This window comes from Panthera pardus, unplaced genomic scaffold (genome assembly GCF_024362965.1).
Source record: "Panthera pardus isolate Hobbes unplaced genomic scaffold, ASM2436296v1 HiC_scaffold_24, whole genome shotgun sequence".
NCBI lineage: Eukaryota > Metazoa > Chordata > Mammalia > Carnivora > Felidae > Panthera > Panthera pardus.
Window position 1 is genome coordinate 76,424,375 of NW_026526810.1, and position 19,353 is coordinate 76,443,727.

The 19,353-nt window shown below is 36.6% G+C and overlaps 1 protein-coding gene across 1 annotated transcript in view; it reads right to left on the reverse strand.

The window, feature by feature from the left end:
- Positions 1 to 19,353, reverse strand: part of SNX6 (sorting nexin 6) — a 60,200-nt gene that overhangs the window by 31,618 nt on the left and 9,229 nt on the right. Inside the window, exons 3-6 of the mRNA XM_019426177.2 lie at positions 12,245 to 12,349; positions 11,262 to 11,372; positions 8,289 to 8,410; positions 6,174 to 6,297 (exon numbers count right to left, since the gene is read on the reverse strand). Coding sequence (XP_019281722.1) covers positions 6,174 to 6,297; positions 8,289 to 8,410; positions 11,262 to 11,372; positions 12,245 to 12,349 — 462 coding nt within the window. The remainder of the gene's footprint in view (positions 1 to 6,173; positions 6,298 to 8,288; positions 8,411 to 11,261; positions 11,373 to 12,244; positions 12,350 to 19,353) is intronic.

A 19,353-nucleotide genomic window follows, 5' to 3' on the forward strand; every position in this document is an offset into this window, starting at 1 on the left:
TTAAAGAAGAGTTCAAACAAGTGATACAGATTTATAAGTTAATAGATATAAAAGTACCTGCAGCCATAGGAGTCAATGAGATCACTTCAGGAGAATTTAGAGTTAGAAGTCTAAAGGAACTTCTAAATTTCTGGAGAAATCAGTGAGGAACCTTGGAAGGATCCTATTTAAATGAATGGATATATGGAGGTAAAAGCTCACAAAGGACACTAAGAAGGAGCCACAGAGTTAAGAAGGAAACTCAGAACAGATCCCAAAGATCCAGAAGTACATGGGATCCAGGATAGCTAGAAAGATACCTTTGTCAAAGTGGAAAGGCACAATGTAATATACTGTATTAGTAGAATAAAGGACAAAACCACATTATCATCTCAATAGCTATACTTTTTCATAATAAAAACACTCAACAAACTAGGATTAGAAGGGAACTTCTTCAACTTGATCAAGAGCATCAATGAAAACCCCACAGTTAACATCATACTTAATAGTGAAATAGTGAATGCTTTCCTCCCAAGATCATAGACAAAACAAGGATGTCTGCTCTTGTCATTTCTATTTTACATTGTACTGGAGATTCTAGCCAGGGAAGTTAGGCAAGCAAAAGAAATTAAAAGCTGTCCAGATTGGAAAGGAAGAAAAAAAAAAAAAAAAGCTAATATATGCATGTGGCTGCCAAGGCAGATGAGGGTTGTGGGAGACACGTGGAGTTGTGGGATTTGATCTCTGATTGGCTTGTATTTCCTAGTGAACAAGGTCATTTTACATCAAGGAGGAACTGCTGCAAGTTGAAATTAGCTTTTATGGAAAATGGGAGAGAGCTGTTTGAAGTCATATATAACCTTGTTATAAATGATGGAGGAGGCAATCTAGGCTACATGAGAACAAAGTAAAGACAAAAGGGCTGCTAACAGGGTCAAAATGCAGAAGAGATCAAGTGTCTAGATGTACCAGAGTCAAAGAACAATCAAAATATGAATAGGGAAAAACAGAGCTGTCTATGTTTGGAGTCTATTAATACTAAGGCTTAAGAACTCAGATATGAGGCAGGGTCCTGGGTATGTCCACTGATAAGGCAGCAAGAACTGAATGGACATTAGGGTGTTGAAGAGGTTATATATTTACTCTACTCTTAAGTAGACTCAGACTATACCTAGTAGAAACAGAGAAGATATACAACTACTTAAGTAAGGCACTGAACATTAAAGGCAATCATTCCTTACAACAGCAACTATTTCTCAAACAACTCAATGCTAGAATAAGCTTTTCTAGGCCTCCCAGCTGCCTGATGGCCTCTTTAGACTTTAAGACACCCTAGCTCTACTTCAGCAACTTATCAGTCCCATGGCTCTCTGAAACTTAGAAAACAAAACAGCACATGCAGATTGCTTTTCCTGCCCCACTGAAGTATGTAAAGATCCATGAAACAGCATTAGAACATTGAGAAAAACCTCTTAGTTTTGGGCCTATAATCTCCTTCTTTTTAAAAAACTTTTTTTTGTATTAGTTTATATTTCAAGAGAGACGGAATGAGAGAGCAGAGGAGGGGCACAGAGAGTGGGAGAGAGAATCACAAACAGGCTCCACGCTGTCAGCACAGAGCCTCATGCGCGGCTAGAACCCACCAACCATGAGATCATGACCTGAGCTGAAACTGAGTCAAATGCTTAACCAACTGAGCCACCCAGGCACACCTTTTCTTCTTCTTCTTCTTCTTCTTCTTTTTTTAAATTTTTAACATTTATTTATTTTTAAGAGACAGAGAAAGATAGAGTGTGAGTGGGGAAGGAGCAGAGAGAGAAGGAGACACAGAATCTGAAGCAGGCTTCAGGCTCTGAGCTGTCAGCAAGAGCCCGACACGGGGCTCAAACTCACGGACCGTGAGATCATGACCTGAGCTGAAGTCACACACCCAACTGACTGACTCACTCAGGTGTCCCTTCTTTTTTTTTAATGTTTGTTTATTTTTGAGAGAGGGAGGGAGCACAAGCGGAGGAGGGGCAGAGATGGGGACAGAGGATCTGAAGCAGGCTCTGCACTGATAGAGAACCCAATCCTGGGCTCAAACTCATAAACTGTGAGATCATGACCTGATCTTACTTAACTGACTGAGCCACCCAGGTGCCCTGGGGCCTTTAATCTTCTATAACCTGTTAATATACTTGCTATTAATTAATGATTAAAAAATATTTGCAAACCACTTTCCTGTCTTTTTAGAGTTTCTCCAAAATACCATGTGCTGGTATTAAAAGGGTTATTATAATGCATGACATCATTATCTCTATTAAGCATATATTAGTGGGAGGAAGAAAAAGAAATCTATATTGAAGGGAGAAAATTTATGAAACCTTAATTTTTTTTCCAAAGCTATTTATAAATCTGATCTAAACAATCAATAATCCATTTGACAAAATACAGCATCCATTCTTAATAAAAACCCTCAACAATGTAGGGATAGATGGAATATATCTCAACATCATAACCATATATGAAAGACCCATAGTTAATATCCTCCTCAATGGGGAAAAGCTGAAAGCCTTTCCTTTATAGTCAGGAACAAGACAAGGATACCCATTCTCATCATTACTATTTAACACATTATTGGAAGTCTTAATCTCCGCAGTCAGACAACAAAAAGAAAAGGCACCCAAATCAGCAAGGAGGAAGTCAAACTTTCACATGATACTCTATGTAGAAAATCTGAAAGACTTCACCAAAAAATTGCTAGAACTAATACATGAATTCAGCAAAGTCACAAGACATAAAATCAACATGCAGAAATCTGTTGCATTTTTATACATTGATAACGAAGCAGCAGAAAAAGAAATCAAGGAATTGATTCCATTTGGAACTGCACCAAAAACATACCTAGGAAAATAAACCTAACTAAAGAGGTAAAAGATCTGTACTCTGAAAACTATAAAACACTTATGACAGAAATTGAAGAGGACACTAACAAATGGAAGAGCATTCCATGCTCATGGATTGGAAGAACACCGTTAAAATGTCAATACTACCCAAAGCAATCCACACATTTAATGCAATCCCTATCAAAATACCACCAGCATTTTTCGCAGAGCTAGAACAAACAATCCTAAAATCTGTATGGGACCACAAAAGACCCTGATAGCCAAAGCAATCCAAAAAAGAAAAACAAAACTGGAGGCATCACGATTCCAGATTTCAAACTATATTACAAAACTGTAGTCATCGAGATAGTATGGTACTGGCACAGAAACAGATCCATAGATCAGTGGAACAGAACAGAAAACCCAGAAATGGACCCACAACTATATGGTCAACTAATCTTCGACAAAGCAGGAAAGAAATCCAATGAAAAAAAGACAGTTTCTTCAACAAATGGTGTTGGGAAAAGTGGACAGCAACATGCAGAAGAATGAACCTGGACCACTTTATTACACCATACACAAAAATAAATTCAAAATGGATGAAAGACCTAAATGTGCAATAGGAAACCATCAAATTCCTAGAATAAAACACAGGCAGCAACTTCTCTGACCTTAGCCAGAGCAACTTCTTACTAGACACATTGCCAAAGTTAAGGAAAACAAAAGCAAACATGAACTATTAGGACTTCCTTAAATAAAAAGCTTCTGGGGCACCTAGGTGGCTCAGTCGGTTAAGTGTCAGACCCTTGATTTCACCTCAGGTCCTGATCTGATGGTTGGATCGAGCCCTGCATGGGGCTCTATGCTGAGTGTGGAGCCTGCTTGGGATTCACTCTCCCCTTCTCTCTCTGCCCCTCCCCTGCTGATGTTTTCTCTCTCTTTCAAAAATAAACTTAAAAGCCTCCTGCACAGCAAAGGAAACAACCAACAAAACTAAAAGATAGCCTACAGAATGGGAGAAGATATCTGCAAATGACATATCAGATAAAGGCTTAGTATCCAAAATCCATAAAGAACTTACCAAATTCAACACCCAAAAAACAAATAATCTAGTGAGGAAATGGGCAGAAGACATGAACAGACACTTTTCCAAAGAAGACATCCAGATGGCTAACAGACATATAAAAGATGATCACCATCACTTATCATCAGGGAAATACAAATCAAAACCATGATGAAATACCACTTTACACCTGTCAGAATGGCTAAAATTAACAACATAAGAAACAGCAAGTGCTGGCAAGCATGCAGAGAAAGGGGTAAACTCTCTTGCACTGTTGGTGGGAATGCAAACTGGTGCAGTCACTCTGGAGAATAGTATGGAGGTTCCTCAAGAAACTAAAAATAGAACTACCCTATGATCCAGCAATTGCACTATTAGGTATTTACCCAAAGGATACAAAAATACAGATTCGAAGGGGTACATGCACCCCAATGTCTATAGCATTATCAACAATAGCCAAACTATGGAGAGAGCCCAAATGTCCATCAATTTATGAATGGATAAAGAAGATGTGGTACATATATACAATGGAATATTACTCAGCCATCAAAAAGAATGAAATCTGGCCATGTGCAATGATGTGGATGGAGCTAGCATATATTATGTTAAGTGAAATAAGTCAACCAGAGAATGACAAATCCCATATGATTTCACTTCTATGTGAAATATAAGAAACAAAACAGATGAACATATGGGAAGGGGGGGGGGAAAGAAAAGTGAGGGAAACAAACCACAAGAGACTCTTAATGACAGAGAACAAACTGGGTTGACAGAGGGAGGTGGGTGGGAGATGGGCTAGATGAATGATAGGTACTAAGGAGGGCACTTGTTGGGATGAGCACTGGGTGTTGTACGTAAGTAATAAATCACTGAATTCTACTCCTGAAACCAATATTGCACTGTATGTTAACTATGAAATTTAAATTAAAAAAAAAAGTTAAAAAACCATCACCACAACTGGGAAACAATCAATAATCTTTCACTTATCATTTTAACAAATACTTATTTTACATCTTAATTGTCAGCCATTATTCTAAAGCAGTGAGGATACAATGGTGTAAAATTCAAGCCTTGCTTTCAGAGAGCTTACATTTTAGTAGAGAGGACAGATAATAAATACATAAAAATTTAAAATACAGACATATAATTTCAGATAGTACTAAGGGATTTGGCGAGGGGACAGAGTACACAGAGCATGAGGCTCCTCTAGCTCAAGTGGCCTTGCACTGATAATACTCACTGTATGCCTAAGCTGCTCTACCAATTATTATTAAGGTTTTGGCCAAGGCCATGAATAAGGTTAAGCAAAAACAAACACATAAAAGTAAAAAAAGTGATGACAGCATTCTATCATGTGTTCTTTGGCAACCCAGTCACAAGTTATTTTCAGCTTCTATAATTCATGACATAGCCAGAATTTTTTACAGTTCCTAGTTGTAAACGACCACATGCCAGTATCACATACCATATTTACACTTGTGAAAGTATCCAGGCTTAAAATGCTGTTTCTGTGATCCTGAATTACTTCATACCCTTTCAAAAAAATGTGTTCTCTCTATTGCTAGACTTAGGATATTTTATTGTCATGTCTACTAAAACCAAACCAGAAGGGCAAATTTATATACATAAAATTCTTTGATCTTGATGTCAACTTATAAGCAAATAAGCACTATGCTACATTTATTTTCTGCTAAAATGAGTTAATCTTGTCATTCAAATATAAATCCCAAGATCTGTATCACCTATCCATTAAAAAAACTTTTGCCAGTATTATGAATGAAGAAATCTTTAAAGCTCAACCACATCAATTTTTCTATTTGCACTGTAACAGAGTTTTCAGGCAGGGAAGGAGGAAGATTAGGAGCAATTGGCACTGAAAAAGGTCAGTTAAACAGATCAAAAGGCAATGATTAACCCTAAAGTAATCTAGAATTCTTTAGCTCAAGCACCTCCCTGGAATTTCAGAAAACTTCAAACTCAAATTTAGGAAACAATCAAGTTGATAATCCTATTTCTTAAGAGGTTCACAATTCAAGATGAAAATCAATGTCCCATGCAGTAACATGATTTAGCCTCATTTCTTCAATTTCTTCATTTCTTCTCTAGTTGTATTGAAATACTCTATTACCACTAAAAAAAAAATGTCATTTTACACTACCTTGAAAAATAAGAACATTACAAAAAAAGGGTTTTTTCTAACTACTCCCTGCCTTTTACAGTGACTCTAAAAATAAACCTTGATTACTGCTTTAATCAATACTCACATCTTGATTATATTCCAAGAAGACATGGAAATTTAAGTCTTTTCTCAAAATAGGATGTGCTGCCACACGACATAGGAACACTTCATGCATTGCAACAGTCTTCTTGAATATTGCCAAATATTCACTAGAAACAATACACATAATTAAAGGTAAAACACTGCATCAACTAGAAAATAGTCTGTAACAGTTTTCAACAAATACTCCAAATTATTCTAAATGCAAAATTAAAGATACAAATATATAATCCATGTAAACAAAGGTTTTAGTTGAACTGTTAATAAAATGTATAAAATCCAGCTCTGAAAAGACTTCATGCTAGTTAATAGTATTTATTATATTTAAATGTTAATATTTTTAAGTTTTATGAACTTTTCTTCCTATGCAAGTTGATGTTAAAGATAACTATAGGGGTGTTTGTTTTCAGCTCCAGAGAAAGTACACTACAAATTATTTGATACAATCTTTATGGATCAATTTCTCGATAATTACTGCTTTTAAATACCTGTGTACAAAAAAAAATCTAAACTCAAACCTCAGTAAGCATATTTTCAACATTAATAATTATTTTCATCTAATGACCCAAACACACAAGAAAAAAAGCACACCACAGAGAGACTAATTTTTGTCATTACATTGGAAAATTATGTTTAAAATATTTTAATTTCATCAGTGAATCACAGTGATCATATAGTAATATACGTCAGTTTGAAAAAAGAAACACTCAAGGAAAAGGCCCAATATTCTTGCTTCAACTACGTGCAAGGAGGATAAATTTTACATACCAGCAAACCAGCAGGACCAATGTTGGGAGAAGTTTGATCTCTGTGAGGGTAGTCATTCAGTGAAGACAAAAAAGAAGGATGCAGAGGATGGAGGTAGCAGTAGAATAAACCCAAGGTTCTCTGTTATCCAACCCCTAACCAGACCACAAAAGAATCATGATCAGGGCCACTGGAAAACCACAGATTCTTTAATATTAATGTGCTCTGCTAATTTCCAGTTTTCAGTCTTATAACTATAAAAGTATGTATCTCTGTCTCTCAGACTATTGCTTGCACCCAGCATGGACAAAAATCTTAAAATATGTCACCTTACACTTTGACAAAAAAGATCTACTTTGCTAATTTATCTTGTCAAACGAGTTTAGCATTCTGAAGAGGAGTCTAGTAGCCAGGTGCATATATGCTTAAAAACTGAAACTAAGTGGAAGAGGAGAAAAGGAAATGAATGAAGAGGAGAAATGATCAGAAAAAGAGTGATGGAGGTGATGATGATACAAGGGAAAGTGTTTACTTGTACTGCTCTCAAAATACAGAAAACGATATCCTGTAAATCTAAAATTACTTCAAATGTCTAATAAGAAGGGAAAGATTCTGCATTTTCAGCAAATATGCTAAACGCAAAACAGAAGTTATCTCCAGTTTTTTCAAAGATTTAATGCATTTCTAGTATATGTGAAACTAATAATCATTTAATGAAAAACATTTTAAAACTATTCTCTTTTTACTTTGCTCCTATTCTTTTCCCCTTAGCCAGAAGCCATAGGCAGAAAGAGGGCAAAAATTAAACACAGACACCGCCATTTAGACAGGTGCACGCGTGCACACACATGCACGCGCGCGCGCACACACACACACACACACACACACACACACTTTTTAAAAAAGAAAACAGAGTATGTGCAGAGTTGCTCGGTGCATATTTCTATGAGAAACAGAAAACAGAAGTTTGGGTAGTATGCACACATCGAAAAAAGAAAACCAGGTTGGCAATGACTAAGGCCTTGTAGATAAAAACCAAAACAACTTATATTCTGCTTCAAAAAGTCCTATTTCCCTTTCTACTATTTTTAAATAAAGTTTTGGACCCCCCATTTTCAATTTTCAGAGTCTATTTAAAACATTAATTTAAAGAATTTTACAATGTAGACAATTATTCTATAATTTTCCTGTAGGCTCTGATCATGATCATTAAAACTGGTTGTTTGGCTTAAACCTGCATCTTTCAGAAAGGGTCACTGTGGTGAAATGATTAAAAGGATGGGATATCAGAGAGCACAGAAAAAAGGCATTAAAATAAGCACAATTAACAAAACCAACAACAAAAATCACATACGCTTCCAGTTCCTGTTTCATCTTTGTGAATTCTTCCTTTGTCATGGACCCTTCTCCTTCTCCAAGCTTCTGTAGTTTTTCCCTTGAAGCATCAAAGTCAGGTCTTGGTGGTGCTGGTGGGATCTGTAAGAAAACCAAATCACTAATTTTAAAGACTTTTAGTTTTCACAGCAACTGTACTACTGCTACCATAAAAGACTGTGTCTGGGAGAGCTAAAGACATCTTGAATGAACACGGCACCAGGAATATCTCAATTCAGGTTAGAAAATTTGATTAGGTCCTTTGCACAATGAAGAAATATGGCAGAGCACTATTTTCTAGTATTAGAACAGTAGTTCCCAAACTTTAATCTGCAGATTCCTATGTGGCAACCTAGAGTCTTCAAATGTATAAACACATTAAGCTCTGACTATACACTAAATTAATATGCATACCAATTTTCAGAAGTATGTAAATAGTTTGATCAAATACAAACATATATTTTTAAATTAATGAATTCATAGTAGCTTTATGCTATTCTATGTTTCTTAAATTCATGGATGCCAACAGTACAATCCAGCAAGGGACGTTAAAAAGGGTTCCTTAATTGGAGGAGTGCACCAGAAGCATACAGCACGGACTTAAAACCAAGACAACAAAACAGAGATTAATGACTAACCTCATTCCATTCACTCACAGTAAGGGAGTGAGTAAATACTTATCTTAAGTAAAAATATAGTATCTAGAAGAGACATACCTTTCAAGGGAAGGATAGAAGAAAAAAGTTTACCTTAAAAGGAAGGGCTTACAAATAAGAATTGTTAAGGGAAAATGATGGGAAGCAAAGAAAGCAAGAAGAAAAGATAAGTAGAGGAAAAGTTAAAGAATGAATACAAGAAAAGAGTTATTTATGCTTGAGGAAAGCAATAGGGAAGGAAGCATCAAGTACAGCTAAGCACATATTCACATCTACTATGCACCAGACATGATACTGAACAATGTGCATATAAAGATAAACAAGACATGGTCTTGGGTGCCTGGCTGACTCAGTTGGTAGAGTATGCGACTCCTAATCTTGGGGTTGTGAGCTCAAGCCCCATGCTGGGTGTAGAGATCACTTAAAAATAAAATCTTGGAGGGGCGCCTGGGTGGCTCAGTCGGTTAAGCGGCCGACTTCAGCTCAGGTCATGATCTCGCGGTCCGTGAGTTCGAGCCCCGCGTCGGGCTCTGTGCTGACAGCTCAGAGCCTGGAGCCTGTTTCAGATTCTGTGTCTCCCTCTCTCTGACCCTCCCCTGTTCATGCTCTGTCTCTCCCTGTCTCAAAAATAAATAAAACGTTAAAAATAAATAAATAAATAAATAAAATCTTGGAGCAGGGGCCTGGGTGGCTCAGTCAAACGTCTGACTCTTGATATTGGCTCAGATTGTGATCTTGCAGCTGTGAGACTGAGCCCCTCGCTGGGCTCCTGAGCATGGAGCCGGCTTAAGATTCTCTCTACCTCTCTCTCTGCCCCTCCTTTTCTCATATGTATGTTCTCTCAAAATAAATAAACACTAAAAATAAATAAATAGGGGCACCTGGGTGGCTCAGTCAGTTGAGCATCCGACTTTGGCTCAGGTCATGATCTCAAGGTTCGTGAGTTTGAGCCCCACGTCGGACTTGCTGCTGTCAGCCTGTCAGCACAGAGCTCGCTTCAGATCCTCTGTCCCCCTCTCCCTGCTCCTCCCCCACCTGCATTCTCTCCAAAATAAGTAATTAATTATCTATCTATCTATCTATCTATCTATCTATCTATCTACCTATCTACCTATCTATCTATCTTAGGGTGCCTGGGTCCTGGGTGGCTGAATTGGTTGAGCATCTGGCTCTTGATTTTGGCTCAGGTCATGATCTCAGTGTGATAGGGTCAAGCGCTGTGTCGGGCTCTGTGCTGAGCATAGACTCTGCTTAAGATTCTCTCTCTCTCTCTCTCTCTCTCTCTCTCTCTCTGCTCCTCTTCCCTGTTCCTGCTAGCTAAAATAATTTGAAAAAAAAAAACAAACACAAAAACAAACTTTTTTTATATGTGATTAAGTATTTTTTTACTTATCATTTTTATTATTTTTTAAGATTTACATCCAAGTTAGTTAACATATAATGTAATAATAAAAAAAATATTAAAAAAAACAAGTAAAGATGGTCTTGATCTTTGAGGAGTGTTTAGTCTATAGAAGGAAATTGTAGTAAGAAAATGCCATTAGACAAGATGAGGAAGAAAAGGTGGAAATAAGATGGGAAGAGAAGAAGAAGGAGTTTCCAGTTTGGTGAACACACTGACATGCTACGGAGGTGGAAGGTGGTATACCTGGAGAGGGCATGAAAGTTATGCCCCAACCCCAATCCCTGTACCTTGTCCTATGCATCTCTTCCTTTGGGCTGTCTGGTTGTATCCTTTATATAAACTGGTAATTTTTTTTTAAAGAAAAAAAAGAAAAAAATGTACGGCCAGCGGTCAACCAAATTTCGAGTTACACAAAGAAAAAGCAAATGACTGAGAAGAAGTAGCACAAGGATGGAGAAAGAATCAAGTCAGGATAATTTCAAGGATATCAAATGAAACTAAATTTCAGGAATCTGAGTGTGGACAATGGCTAAGGCACAACATCTGGTACATACTTAGATTAGATGACTTCTTAAGGTACCTCCAACTCTAAGTATTTGTCTACCTAAGTGTTCAAAACCAGTATGGTTTGTAACATCCCCTTAATTAATCCCTAGGAAAAACCCATTTCACTTCCAGTAAACAATAAGAATTTAAATTTAAATGAAGGAGCATAACATAGCCATAACTCCACACTTTCAAACTAGGCAATTTAGGATAAAAGGTGATCGTACATTGTGTCTTCTAATTGGCAATTTAAAAAAATTACACCAGTTCACTAAAAATTTAACACATAATAAAGTACCTAAAAAGCTCCTAGAAAATGGGATTAAAATGGAACCCCAATACTCACAATATAACCTGCATAGTCTTCATTTTCAACGAAGGAATCATGAAGCCAGATAAATTCTTCATGTTGTCGAACAACAGAAAACTCATTTTGTTTAAAATTTGGCAACGAACTCTGCAAAGACAGAGATTCTCTTGAATAAAAATCAAAATTGCACTAAAAGGCTTTTAGTAAATATTTTTAATCTTATTTTTGTAAATTAGTCTCATGCGAAAGATTATCAGCACTTTTAAACTCTATTATGAAAACTCGGAGACATCAGACAAAATTATCCTGGGATGTTTGAGAAAATAATTTGACAGACTTATTATACTTATACTGCTACCACCATTTAAAAGTTATCTTACTAATATATATCAAACTCAACTATTCAAAGAAAAATAGATCTACAGTCTGAAAATATGCCTAAAAACTGAAATCCAAGAAGAAAATAATTTGTAAGACAGTAATTTAATTAACTGAAAGAACAAAACAAAATTGAAAACAAGAATGATGAAAGATATTAATAGAAGTCTAAAGAAAATTAAACCTGCATTACACCTAGGTTTTGTGAGTAATTCGTAAATGTTAGTCTTTAAAAAGTGCATTTTTTAAAAAAAAAGTACATTTCCCTGGGGCACCTGGATGGCTCAGTTGGTTAAGTGTCTAACTCCTGACTTTGGCTCAGGTCATGATCTCACAATTTGTGGGATGGAGCCCTGCGTGCCCAAAGCCTGCTTGGGATTCTCTCTCTCTCCCTCTTTCTCTGCCCCTCCCTCCCTCCCTCACGGATACTCTCTAAATAAATAAATAAACTTAAAAAATTTAAAAAAAATTTAACAAGTACATTTCCTTAAAACTGTTACAATAAAAGCAGTAGCTTATAAACTAAAATATAGTTTACTTCTAATTATGTTCAAAACCAAAGTTCCAGTCAATATATTATCACATATATAACATCTGCACAATAAATAGCTAAAATAGTACAAGTACAAAATCACATTTACCTTTGTGTGAACAGTGAATTTTACTTTATCTCTCTCACTCAGAGCATCAGAAATGTCCACTTGCAGAGCAGCATCACTTTGAAGATCTACATTTATTGCTTTAAGCTAGAAAAAGATAATACCTTAATAAAAATCCTATGGGCATTTATAGAATCTCATTCTTTTCTCAGACATTAACACAATGCAAAAACAAAACAAAACAAAACAAAATAATCTTAAATCTAAAAAAGTACTCAAGTTCATTAGAACTACATACATATTTTGAAGGGCAGGTTATTTGGGTATGTTATTATCTTAATCAATTTTTCATTCTATAGTATTCAACTACGCTTTGTATGAGTCAATGGGCTAACCATTATTCATTATAATTTCACTCAAAAAGTAAACTATTTTTTCTCTCTCCTCTTCTTTGTCATTGTGGTGTGTGAAGTTAACTGCTTCTTACCATGGGTAGCAGCAGGGAAGTCTGGAAGGTACCCTAGCCTAGGAGCTTGGATGACCTGGGTTTGAATCCCATCTCCGCACATTAATATACTCTGATTTGGGTCTTCTCACAAAACTTGCAGAATCACGCTTAAAATGTGGCCAAGAAACAGGGGTGCCTGGGTGGCTCAGTCAGTTAAGTGTCCGACTTCGTCTCAGTTCATGATCTCATGTTTTGTGAGTTTGAGCCCTACGTCGGGCTCTGTGCTGACAGCTTGGAGCCTGGAGCCTGGAGCCTGCTTCGGATTCTGTGTCTCCCTCTCTCTCTGCCCCTCCCCCATTCACATTCTGTCTCTCTTTCTCTCAAAAATAAATAAAGATTAAAACAAAAAAAACAAAACAAAACAAAACAAAAAAACGTGGCCAAGAAACAAAAGCAGAATCATCCCATTCCCCAGTGAATTCGGATGAAAACTGGTAATAAAATCAGGTACAACTCCAAGAGGAGCCACTGGAGAAGAACCAAGCTGCTCTAGAATGGATAGCACATGAGATGACATATATATTTATGCTGCATGAAGGTTACATACTTGTATTCTATCACTCTGTAAACATCACTACCACCTCAACAATAAACATGTTTTACTAGAAAAATGATTTTTCTCTGTTACTATGCTTCTGCACCAGTAAGATGACTCAGTAATAAATATGCAGGACCTTTTGTTTGAAAGAAATAAATACATAAAATAAACTATTTTCCAAGAAGATGGTCCATTAACATTCAAGTGTCCTAAAATTAAGGAAAGTATCTACCTTTTAGAACAAGAAAAATAATGAAAAGGCTAATAATTTTAACTTTATTGCTTATTTTAGTTCAGGAATTTACAATGAAACTATTAAATATATTACATATAACATATTTATAGTGCTAAAAAATGGCAACATAATACTCAATAACTACCTCCTGTGTAGGAATTAAATCTCACATTTTACTCTACAAGCTTTAATATACTTAAATGATTGAATACGTTCTCTATGTAGTGCTTCCATTTACTAGTCTATGAGAAGACTTCTCTATAATTCTTTTTTTTAAGTTTATTTGAGAGAGAGAGCTTGTGTGCACTTGAGCGGGGGAGGAGCCTGACACGTGGCTCAAACTCATGAACTGTGAGATCATGACCTTAATTAAAATCTTAACCAACTGAGCCATCCAGGCACCCCCCCGCCTTTTTTTTTTTTAAAGTAAACTCTATCACCAACGTGGGGCTCCAACTCACAATCCCAAGATCAAGAGTCACATGCTCTGACTGAGCCAGCCAGGCATAATTCTAATTCTTACCATATTTATAATTCTTAAATTTCATCTATATTCTTCCCCTTTAAACAAATATGCATTCTAAAATGTTTGACTAATTTGGAAACCTATAAAAAAAATCAAACACACTAAAAGATGAAAATAAAGTCTTAGCCAGCTGCAAAGATATGAAATATTTAAAGTCTAATTAACCACCCAGCCTGCTTCAAATACTCCAATTGTAAAACCCAGGTCTTACTTTGGGAATCTCACCTAATCATCAGCATTTCAAATTTTAATTACAATGTAAAAGGAAAAAAATGCTGGAAGCAGAATTGTTTATGACCCCAGTCATATATTTAAAAGTGCAGGGGCACCTAGGTAGCTCAGTTGGTGTCCAACTCTTGATTTCAGCTCAGGTCATGGTTTCACGGTTTGTGAGATCGAGCCCTGCATCGGGCTCTATGCTGACAGCATGGAGCCTGCTTGGGATTCTTTCTGTCCCTCTCTCTCTCTGCCCCTCCCTCGCTCGCATTTTTCTCTTTCTCTCTCAAAATAAACAAACTTAAAAAAAAATGCACACATAAAAGGCTTATAGGAAATATAACAAAATGTGACCATCAGTGGATTTTCTTTATATATTCCTTCATTGTCCCAATTGTCCACAATATGCATGCATTACTTTTACAAATGGTGGGGAGCCCCCTTAAAATGGAAATCCCATGATCTATTAAAATATTAATTTTAGGAATTTTTTCATTAAATAGTTGTTTAACTTCCATTAGTAATGAACAAAAGTAACATTTCACTTCTGTACTATTGGTTCTAGATTGAGTAGACCTGTTTTTAAAAGATAAAGACCATTACAGGGGTGCCTTGGTGGCTCAGTCAGTTGAGCGTCCAACTTTAGTTTAGGTCATGATCTCGTGGTTCAGGAGTTCAAACCCCATGTTGAGCCTGCTTTGGATTCTCTCTCTCTCTGTCTCTCTCTCACTTTGCCCTTCCCCTGCTCGTGCTCTTTCAAAAATAAACATCAAAAACATTTTTAACAAAAAAATAAATTACATGGTACTGGGGTGCCTGAATGGCTCTGTTGTTTAAGTGCCCTACTCTTGGAGATTGTGCTGAAAGCTCAGAACCTGCTTGAGATCCTCTCTCTCTCAAAATAAATAAATAAACTTAAAAAAAAACCAAACACTTAAATTATGTAGTACTATCTCTGATGGCCTTTAGTAAAAACTTTATAGGTAACTTAAGTTTATATTAAGTTAAATTTCATCAGTAATCATCTTTTTTAAAGTTTATACTATAACCTTACATAAATTATTTAAAAATTTGTTATTGTACTCAATGCTATATGTAACCATTGTCTGATAAAAGAAATGAAATTAAGAGTTGCCTTGAGGGGCACCTGGGTGGCTTAGTCAGTTAAGCGTCTGACTCTTGATTTCAGCTCAGGCCATGATTTCATGGTTTATTGAGTGGTATTGAGCCCCACATTTGGCTCTGGGCTGACAGTGTGGAGCCTGCTTGGGGTTTCTCTCTCAAATAAACAAACAAATAAATAAACAAACATTAAAAGGAAAAAAAAAAAAGAAGTGTTTCCTTTTTTCTCTTTACTCACAATCAGGACACTTTTAAGATGCTTATTGTGGTAGAGTGAATAATGGTTCCCCCCAAAACATGCACATCCAAATATCTGGAACCTGTGGACATTACCTTATATGGCCAAAAAAAAAAAAAAAGGCTCTGCAGGTGTGATTAAATTAAGGATCTTGAGATGGGGAGATTATCCTGGATTTCCCAAATGGGCCTTAAATGCAGTTACAGATATCCTTATAAGAGGTGCAAAGAGATTAGACACAGACAAAGGGGAGGGCAACAGGACTATGGATGCAGAGATTAGAGTGATCCAGCCACAAGCTAAGGTTTGCTGGCAGCCACCAGAAACCAGAAGGGACAAGCAACAAATTCTTCCCTAGAATCCCAGGGAGCATGGCCCTGCTGACACCTTGATTTCAGTTCAGTGATCCTGTTTTCGGACTTCCGGCCTACAGAACTGTGAGACAATACATTTCTGCTGTATTCAGTGATCAGATTTGTAGTAATTTGTTAGAGCAGCCACAGGAAATTAATAAATTTATCATTACGATTTTTGGAATAATAATCTTGGCTTTTCTTATGTTTTCTCTGCCTTGTCAAGCATTTCCCAAATACAACTGACAGGCATCAACCTGGGTACTTGTTAAAAATACAGAACCCCCGGCCTGATCACAGGTTTATCAAAACAATCATCAGGGAATAGCCTTAAAAACTGTGTTTGGAAACCCTAGCCTAGACTTACAGGGTTGTCTTTGCCTTTACAATCTTTGAAAACTTCAACTCAACTGCTAATATTTTGTTTTTAATGATTATATAAAACATTGTTCCCAGGTGTTATATCTGTATGTACATTTTAATTTCCAGATTTATTTTAACTGTTGCATTATCAATTTTCAGGATTTCTACATCTGAATAGCTGTTATTTATTCTTCCAATTCAAAGTTATTCCCAATTATTTCTTTCTTCCATTTCCTTATCTCTGTATATCAAATATACTTGCCTCCTTTTTTCTGATAGCACAACGCTTGGCTTTTTTAAATTGTAACTTTTTTTGATAACAAATATTCTTATGTATTTACTGCTTTTGTTCTTGGATTCTCTCTTTTCAGGTATACCTTACATACAACGAAACACAGGTTTTAAGTATATAATTTGAAGAGTTTTGACAAATACACAGGTTACACGCCTGTAATCATGACCACAATCATCCCCAGAAATTCCCATTACTTTTACGTTTCTACTTTTTTTTCTAACTCTTCTATAAATTCTTTTGTATGCCTTACGAAAGCTTGTAGTCCTTCACATACGGTCTTACAGCTATTAATCCAATCTATCATTTGTCTTTTTCATTCTTTTACCAAGTATGTTCTAGAACTGATCTCAGGAAAAGCGCATGAATCATACATAAACAGGGTCACAGCAAACTGCTGATGCTGAGATTGTGACTCCTTTAATTTATTTTTCATACTAGATTCAAAATATCAGTTTCACATCTCAATTTTTTTTTCCATTTCCGAGCTTACAGAGAAAAGGAGACAAAAAGGAATATTTTGTTTGACAATAGATTTGCTTCACACACATCAGGGTGTTTTGTTTTGTTTTGTTTTAAGCCCTGTTTCTAATAACTAAGATGTGTAATGGAAAAGCCAGCCAATAAATGAAATCATCCCCTACACAAATACAAAATTTCCAATGAAAGCTAATCTGCTATTATTTCATCAATTCTAGATGCATACTTTGCACATTTTAACATCTGAAATAGGAATGCCTTATAACTGATGACAAATTCCAGTTTAATTGGCAATCTTTTTTCTTTCTTAGTGGCATATAAAGTATACCTTCCAGTCAATTGTGCCTTAGATTTGATAAATTTTTATTGTAAATTTAATATTAATTTCATAAAATATACACAACATTTTTCAGGCATGTATTCTTTTTTTAGAGAAAAGTTAATGTTAGTTTTTAATAAGGGAAAGAGTGAAAGCAAACAACTTATGATTCATCAACATTTAATTAACTTTTTGAAATTAGTGAGGTAAGTGAAGAAATTCTCATTAGACTACATTCACCAGTTTCATCCTCATCTGGGCTGACAAACTTTGCAGTCTTTTGTCAAAGACTGGCTAGGTTAAACATTAGTGTCATGGTCAAGAAAAAGACAAGACAGAGCAAATGGATTAAGCAACATAAATACAGTACCATTAAAAAGATAATTTGGAAGACACTGTCCTATTGCTGATTAATTTTCCACATGTAATTTTTAGTAAAGAAAACATTCACTACTAGTTTACTATACTGACTCATTTACTATAAAATATCTACTTTAGAACACTTCTAAAAAATTAGTTGTTCATCTTTTGCCAGAAAAGCAAATGTATAGAGATGGATGGATGGAAGAAGGAAGAAAAGGAAAATAACTGACTACTGTATAGCCTCCCAACTGGTGTCTTGCTTCTGTCCTTTTCGATCTTTTTTAAAAAATTTTTTTAACATTTATTTATTTTTGAGACAGAGAGAGACAGAGCATGAACAGGGGAGGGGCAGAGAGAGAGGGAGGCACAGAATCCAAAACAGGCTCCAGGCTCCGAGCTGTCAGCACAGAGCCCGACGCGGGGCTAGAGCTCACAGACCGTGAGATCATGACCTGAGCCGAAGTCAGACACCCAACCGACCGAGCCATCCAGGCGCCCCTGTCCTTTTCCGTCTTTAATCTATTCCTTATAATCCTATTAAACTAAAAATCATTCCTCAGCTCAAAACCTAGAGGTCCCTACTTGGAGAAAAGCCAAAGTCCACCAGGCCCTACAAAGTCTGCATCAGACATCATCTCTCAGGCTAATCTATTATTCCTCTGGCTAACTGCAGCCCTGCCATATGGCCTCTTTGTTGCCCCTTAAATACAGAAGCATGCTGCCACCTCAGGAGTCATTGCACTCACTGATCCCTCTACTGGAACATTCTGCCCCCAGGTGTCTATCTGCATGACTCACTCCTTCATTTCCTTCAAGTTATTTACCAAAATGTCACCTTTTCAAGAAAGCCTTTCCTGGCAACCCTAAGACTGCAACTCAACTCCCCTCCACCCCCAAACAAATCCCTATCCCCCCTTTAAAAATATTTGTTTATTTAACTTATTGTTTATTTATTTGAGAGAGAGCAGGGGAGGGACAGAGAGAGAGAGGGAGACAGAAGATCTGAAGTAGGCTCTGTACTAACAGTGGAGAGCCAGCAGAAAGCCAGCAGAGAGCACGATATGAGGCTTGAACTCACAAACCTCAAGATCATGGCCTGAGCTGAAGTCGGATACTTAATCGAATGAGCCACCCAGGCACCCCAATATTTATTTATTTTGAGAGAGAGAGAGCGAGCATGTGCACAAGTGGGGGAAAGGAGAAGAGGGAGAGAGAGAATCCCAAGCAGGTTAGGTGCTGTCAGTGCAGAGCCTGACTCAGGGCTCAATCCCACAACACCTTGAGATCATGACCTGAGCCAAAATCCAGAGTTTGATGCCTACCTGACTGAGCTACTCATGCACCCCACACCTCATTTTTTTCATAGTACTTGTTTACCATCTACTATATTTTATTTTTTTAACAGTCCTCCATAACTATAATGTCAGCTCTGTAAGGACACAGATTTTTATTTTGTTCATTGCTATATTCCCAGTGGTGGACCTCAATAAATATTTATTGAATGTAGAGAAGAGTAGAAAGAAAGGTGGTAACCATAACTGGGCTAAGAAACTGTAATTAAGAGTATAATCAACAGAACACCCCTGAGACAGAAGTAA